Genomic DNA, 6,791 nt, shown 5'->3' on the forward strand with positions numbered 1-6,791 from the left:
ATTATCATAATTGATCATTTCAAGTTAATAATAAACTATTGTGTGTTTTTTATCAGCTTAAAATTTTAAAAATAAACAGAGTTGTGAAATAAGATTTCAACAATAATAAGCTTACCTCAATAACTAAAAAAATCCATTTAAGTTAAAGTATGATTCACACTGATTCATGAAAACAATATTACATAAAAATACGTATATCTATCTATCAGCAAAACAATGTTGTATATATATTGAGGATCAACATCATTTACTTCAAGTTATTAGTTTTTTACAATATTATGTTTTTGACATAATTTCAAAATAAATTAATTTTAATTAGTCTCATGTCATATAAGAGTTAAGTTTATAACGGTTGAAATATATAATTTTTTCTCTATTTTTTTTAAATATGTTCTAAAAACAAAATCGTAAATCATGAAGGAATTCCAAATTCTGAAAGATAGAATACTTAGTAATTGACTTATCTCAATAAACTTAAACCCTTTTCAGATAAAAAACATTTTAAATATTGCTTCTTGAATTCCAAACTTCAAAAGAAATAATACAGACCGCATCAAACAAATTAACATAAAAAAAAAATCAATCGAGAGAATTCACTTATTAATGATGATAAAGTAATAACTCCTTTATAATTCATTAAAATTTGATGGGACTAATTATAAAATCTAAAAGGGTGTTTATAAAATCCAAGTGTTCGACTAATATAATGTTATGTTATTTTTGGTGTATATGAAAAATAATTTCTTTTAATTTTGAATCGAATTTTTTTGTACTATTAATACTATTTATGGTGATGACATGAAAATGTAAACTCAAAATCAAATTTATTATAGTATAGAGATGAACCAACAGAAAGAAGGCAAGTGTCCCATTACATTTTTGGTATGAAACATCGAAAAAGAATCATTAACACACAAACACACAACAGACACATTAATACGAATTTCTACAAAAATAATAAATAAAAATGTAAACAGAAGCCGAAACCAGGCTAGGCTCACCCTTACCCTCTCCTCTATGCTCCATATAAGCCCATCACATTCACATACTCCAACCCACTCTCTCTCTCTTTCTCTCTCTAAGCTCTGACCCCAATTTCTGTGGCGGCTCTCTCTCTACTTATTCTCTTCTCAGATTGAGATTTGGATCCATCTTCTTCTCCTTTCTGTCTCTGATTTGATCTTTTCCTTCCTCTTCGTCTTTTTTTTCATCCGGTTGGGTTGGGGTCTTTAACTTCAACTTCAACGACAGCTATGGTTACCCCACAGCCACAGCTTCAGGTTCAGCCTCAACAGCCCGCACCCTCTTCGCAAGATGAGGCCTTGAAGAGGAACACCGATTGTGTCTACTTCCTTGCATCTCCTTTGACATGCAAAAAGGTTCTTTCTACCACTTTCTTTTTGATTTTTTTTTATAGGAAAGAGGGAGGAAAATCCCCTTTTTTCCGCTTTCGGAATTCTGTGCTTTAGGGTTTTCAGATTCGTCTGTTTCTGCAAATACTTTTGGTGCTTGTTTATTTTCAATGGGAAAATCGAATTTTGTGGAGAAGGGGTTGTGGAAGTCTGTGTATGAATTACCGAATTTTCAAAATTGGGGATAGCGATAGGGAATTTGATGGATAGGGAGGGTTTTGTTTTACTTTTTTTTTCGGATTGCGTTTTTTGATGTATATTTTTGTGAAACTGTTATTATTGATCGTTGTTTACTAATTTGATCTTTTTTGGCTTTATTTTATTGTGTTTTTTTACCCCTTTCTCTGTTATTTGTTAAGGTGAGGGAAATGAGGGAGAACAGGGTTCTTGAACCCTATTACGATTGGATATGATATTATTTTTTTTTAATTTTATTTAATTAGGTCAATCGTGTGGATCCCGCTGAAAAAACACAAGGTTGGATCAATCAAGTTTAGGCTTTTTTTGGATGGTTTAAAGTGTTATTCAATGTCTTCTGGTTGTTTCTGAAAGAAAAGCAAGAAATTTGCATAATGAATGAACTTCCATTAAAATCAAATGTTTAACAAACTGCTACTACGTGGTGGCAAGAGCGTATACGAGTCATGTTGGTCGATTAGGCTCAATAGTGTTCTGTTAGCAAGATCTGGGATGTCTACTACTGTTGCTGGCACTGTTTTTGCATAATCCTTGAAGATGTTACTGTTATCATCAAACAAACTTCAACATTTTACTTGAAATTTGATATTTGTTTCCATAGTTTTTCTGTCAAATGCGAGTACGTGTTTGCTTAGTTCTTCTAAATGTGTCATGCCATCTCTTCTTGGTAAACAAATCAAGTATTTTACTGTGATCCTGTTCTTTTGTGCCGTACTATTCAAGTATTTTGCTACCTCGCAGCTTTTAGTTTTTAGCTCAGTGCATATAAAGTATTGTAATGTGATGCTGCTTGTTTTTTTTTTTTGGTCGTGAGTATACTACTGTATGTAGCATTGCAACTGTCCGATTTATGCTTTTTGCAAATCCGAAAGAGCAAGTATTGGTTATGAAGAACGTGAGGCTGTCTTCTCATCTAAACATTTGAACTCTGGATTTTGTTGCTGGCATCATTTTGATTTGTTTTCCTTTTGTTGGAACAGGGAAATGAATGCGAGTACCGCCATAGTGAGTATGCACGCGTTAATCCTAGGGATTGTCGTTATTGGTTGAGTGGCAATTGTTTGAATCCCAAATGTTCATTTCGTCATCCGGTGAGAGTCTCTATTTATGAAAACCAAATTTTGTATTTTCATGTCAATTTTTGGCCTACTTATCTATTTTCCTCTGTTATTGTCTTATAGTGTGGACTTTGCTAACTGCATTTTGTTTTTGCATTCAGCCTCTTGATGGCTTGTTAGGAACTCAGGCAGCAACAGCTGGTGGACCATCGGTATCTGCACCCCCATCACAGATTCCAACAGCATCTGCAACACATTCACCTTATAATTCCACTAAACAAGCTGTCCCTTGCTTTTTCTTCCAAAAGGGGCTTTGCTTAAAAGGTGACAGGTGTGCCTTTATGCATGGACCTCCTGCTCCTAGCACTGGTAATAAAGTAGCTGCTCAGGTTCCAGTTACCAGCCAAGGAGCCGAGAATCCAGGTTTTAAGAAGCCTTTTGGAACCAATGAAAAGTATACTCAGGAAAGGAAAACTTCCCAAGGAAATGTTGCAAAGTCAGGTGGTGGACCTGAACCTAAACCTGCCCCAAAAATTGAATCTGCTCCTAAAAGAAATATGTTTGAATTGGAGAAGGAAATGGTACCACCCTCTGTAGGATTTGATAGTGAGGCTTCTAGATTTAAGACCAGTTCTCCACCAGTAACCAATGGCCCTACTGTAGTCCGGTCAAACCGTCTGCATCAAGCTCGCGTGCCAGATGATCACAATTTCCACAGTGGTAAGGACAGTGACGAATTTCTCAGAGAATCGTCTCCTGGGTTTGATGTCCTCGTAGCTGATGAACTTAGGAATTCTGATTACTACCATGGGGAAGACGAATTTGGTAAAGCAAGAGGTCCAGATGAAAGGAACTTAGACTCTTTGAATGAATATGATTTAGGGCATTCTGGTGAATATGGTTTAGCAGCTGATATTGATCGGGAAAGATTTCGTGTGTCCCAAGGTTATGAGTCATATGATCACATGCAGGAACCATATGTTTGGGAGCAGCACAGGAAGGCTTCAGCCCATTTAGACAGAAGGACTCGCCGCAGATCTGGCAGTCCTGAAAATGCTGAGGTCTCAGATCTCCGACATCAATTATCCAAGCGCAGAAAGGGCAATGGTTTGAAATCTGTTGTCAGTCATGATTATGCCCTTGAGGGTCATGGTGAAGAACAAAGTCATCGATCTTTCTCTAGGAAGGACTCACTCCAGTTACCTCTGAATGAGAGCTCCCTCGGTAATCGCTTCCGTGGCAGAATAAAACTTCCAACAAATGGTGGTGCTGATCAGCTAGAGAGGGATGACAGAGGGAGAGTTAGAGGCAGGTTGTTGTCTGGAAGGTTGCAAGCCACTCAGCAGGGAAGGGTCCATGATAGAATGCGAGGAAGGTTGCAAGATGATGAGAGGAGAAACTCGAAGGAACGAATAATGGGGAGAGAAGTGATAGGTGGTGGTAGGAGTGATTTTGCTGGGCCAAAAAGTCTGGCAGAGCTTAAAAATGGGAGGAACCCTGAAAATAGGGAGCCACAACCCCTGCGAAGGAGAGGAACTTTAAGAGATGATCACCCACAATCTGAAGATGATCTTCAGTTTGATGGTCCAAAGCCTCTCAGTGAAATTTTGAAGGAGAAGAAAAGAGGAGGAGCTGGAGGCAGAGGTGATGCAGACTCGGGCAATGGCAAGTCATCTGGTATTAAAAATGAAAAAGTTATCAATGGCTCAGATCCTACCCCAGTCACTAACACACAAAACGGTGTGCTGTCTGAGACCAAGGAATACGTCAACAATCAAAATAACGAAGAGTCCAAGGTTGAGATCACTGATGCAGTTGGAGGAGAGACTGATGCAACTGATGGTCAATACGAGGAGGGAATGTACGATGAAGCTGGTGAAGATCAGTATTACGAAGGTGATGATCAGAGAGAAGGAGATTATGAGTATGAACAAGGTGATGAGGGTTACTACGAGTATGAACAAGGTGAAGAGGGTGAAAATCAGGAGGAAGAGTACATTGAAGAAGAAGATGGAGATGATTTTGCTAAGAAGATTGGTGTCATTCATTCATAATTATGGAAAATCTGTGAAACAAGGGAACGTGTCCTACTCTCTGACTGGGCAGCATTTCTGCTTAAAATTTGGTTGTAGAACTCAGAACAGCTATCACTATCAGTTTGTTTTCTTGTATTAATTAGTCCTTTTTTCTTTTACTGTATTTTCATCAAATTTAATGGATATTTTTATGTGATCAGTGGGGCATTTTGCTGTGCTCTCCGCATATAAATCTCATGCAGAGTGGTGCAGGCCTTTAACCTTAGAAAGTTAATAACATTTGCATTCACGTGCTACTTTTATCTTATACTTTAATTCATCTGCTCCATTAGCGCGGTAGAAATCATTGCTTACTTCTTTATACTCTTCAATTAAATTTCTTAGCCCATCTCCAATGTAAGAGTAGTATATCACAATGTCTTAATTGTAGATTTTCGTAAATTATATTATTTGTTTTCTTTTTTAAACTTTGTTTCATATATATCTATATATATATATATATATATATATGTATATATATATATATATATATATATATATATATATATATATATATATTATGATCCAGAATCTTGAGATACAATGTTTTAAATTGTCATAATATTATGTTTCAATAAGACTTTTTTTATAAACCTCGGATATAGGCTATCTTGAAACAACTTTTTTGAGTTAAGGTGGATCCAATGGGTGCTTGGTGGCTTTATTGTTAAGTTCACAAAACCAAAGTTTAAGATCATTTTTATTAAATTTGATGGGCAAAATAAATAACCGATTAACTAGACAACTGGGTATAATGTTGTTTTCATTGAAGTGAACAATTTAGCGTTTGGTAAACATCCTGCATATTAGTATTGTTTCTACAAACATGTAAAAAATATATATTAATTGTTAGATTTGTTCTTTGATTTCATTTTCAACCGCGAAAATATTCTCAAGATTAAGAAGATTATTTCTATTAAAAAGTAAATTCTTTGTTGATTTTTTTTCAAATTAACATTATAACATAATTAAGGTATAATCATATTTAATTACTTATTATAGATAAATCAGATCATTATAGGAAAGTGATAATCAATTATTTGAAATGATGTGATTTTTATTATGTTGTTTTTCTTTGTGTTTAAATGTTTCTATCATTTTCTTATAATATTTTTTTTATTATCCGGTTTTATTATTATTGTTACATTATTCTTAACGCTTCCATAACATAACATAATCTTCATAAATAATCTTGATCGTAATTGCTATTGTCACATTATCAACATCGAGTTCAGATTCTTTATTGAGTTTTTTCTTTTGTATCGTCTTCTGTTGAGTACTAAAAATATACTATGTTGGTACTTTAAATACCATTTTAATATATTTTAAATTTTTAAAATCAGTGGCCATCAAGATATTTTGAAGACACAATAGAGGGACAACACAAAAACACCTAGTAGAGAATCCAAATTCACTAGAGATGTCAATGTGAGCCAGAACCCGTGAGCCAACCCGGCTCACCACGGGTTCGAGCCGGGACGGGTTGGAAATTTTTTTTTTTTTTGCGATAATGGGTCAAAACGGGTTGAGCTCACTTAACCCGTGGGCTATGTGGGTTCGAGCCGGGTTATGGTGAGCTGACCCACCAACCCACCTTTATTTAAAAAATGTAATTTAATAAAATTAATATTTCATTCAGAATCAGAAAAATGCAACACAATCCCTAACTTCTTTCTCATTTTCATTTTTGACCCACGCAGACGCAGTTCCCTTCCCTCTCACTGGTGTCCGTCACGGTGGTGCCATAGGTGGTGGTCGTCGATCGTTCTTTGGCGGCGGTGGTCGACGTTGGTGTCGGCCGTTCCGTGGTGGTTGAGCCGCAATCCCCAACCTAGTTCTCTTCTCATTTTAATATTTGACCCATACAGACTCAATTCCCTTCCCTCTCACTGGTGTCCGTCGCGGTGGTGCATAGAGGTGGTGGTCGTCGGTCGTTCTTTGGCGGCGGTGGTCGACGTTGGCGCCGGCCGTTCGGTGGTGGTCGAGTCGAGAAAAAACGCAATCCCTAACCTAATCCTCTTCTTATTTTCAATTTCGACCCACTCGCA

General features: G+C 36.3%; 1 protein-coding gene across 2 annotated transcripts; it reads left to right on the forward strand.

Moving 5' to 3' along the window:
- Positions 1–1,009: 1,009 nt before the first annotated feature.
- LOC114177459 (zinc finger CCCH domain-containing protein 17) lies at positions 1,010–5,000 on the forward strand. Of its 2 annotated transcripts, none has more exons than XM_028062804.1 (3): positions 1,010–1,379; positions 2,591–2,701; positions 2,830–5,000. In XM_028062804.1, exons 1-3 carry the CDS (start codon positions 1,254–1,256, stop codon positions 4,720–4,722), a joined length of 2,130 nt encoding a protein of 709 aa, XP_027918605.1. In that variant the 5' UTR covers positions 1,010–1,253; the 3' UTR covers positions 4,723–5,000. The 2 variants fall into 2 exon arrangements, with proteins under 2 accessions (XP_027918605.1, XP_027918606.1); XM_028062805.1 differs by lacking the exon at positions 1,010–1,379 and adding an exon at positions 1,424–2,505.
- Positions 5,001–6,791: the final 1,791 nt, after the last annotated feature.

This window comes from Vigna unguiculata, chromosome 3, assembly GCF_004118075.2.
Source record: "Vigna unguiculata cultivar IT97K-499-35 chromosome 3, ASM411807v1, whole genome shotgun sequence".
Taxonomy (NCBI): domain Eukaryota; kingdom Viridiplantae; phylum Streptophyta; class Magnoliopsida; order Fabales; family Fabaceae; genus Vigna; species Vigna unguiculata.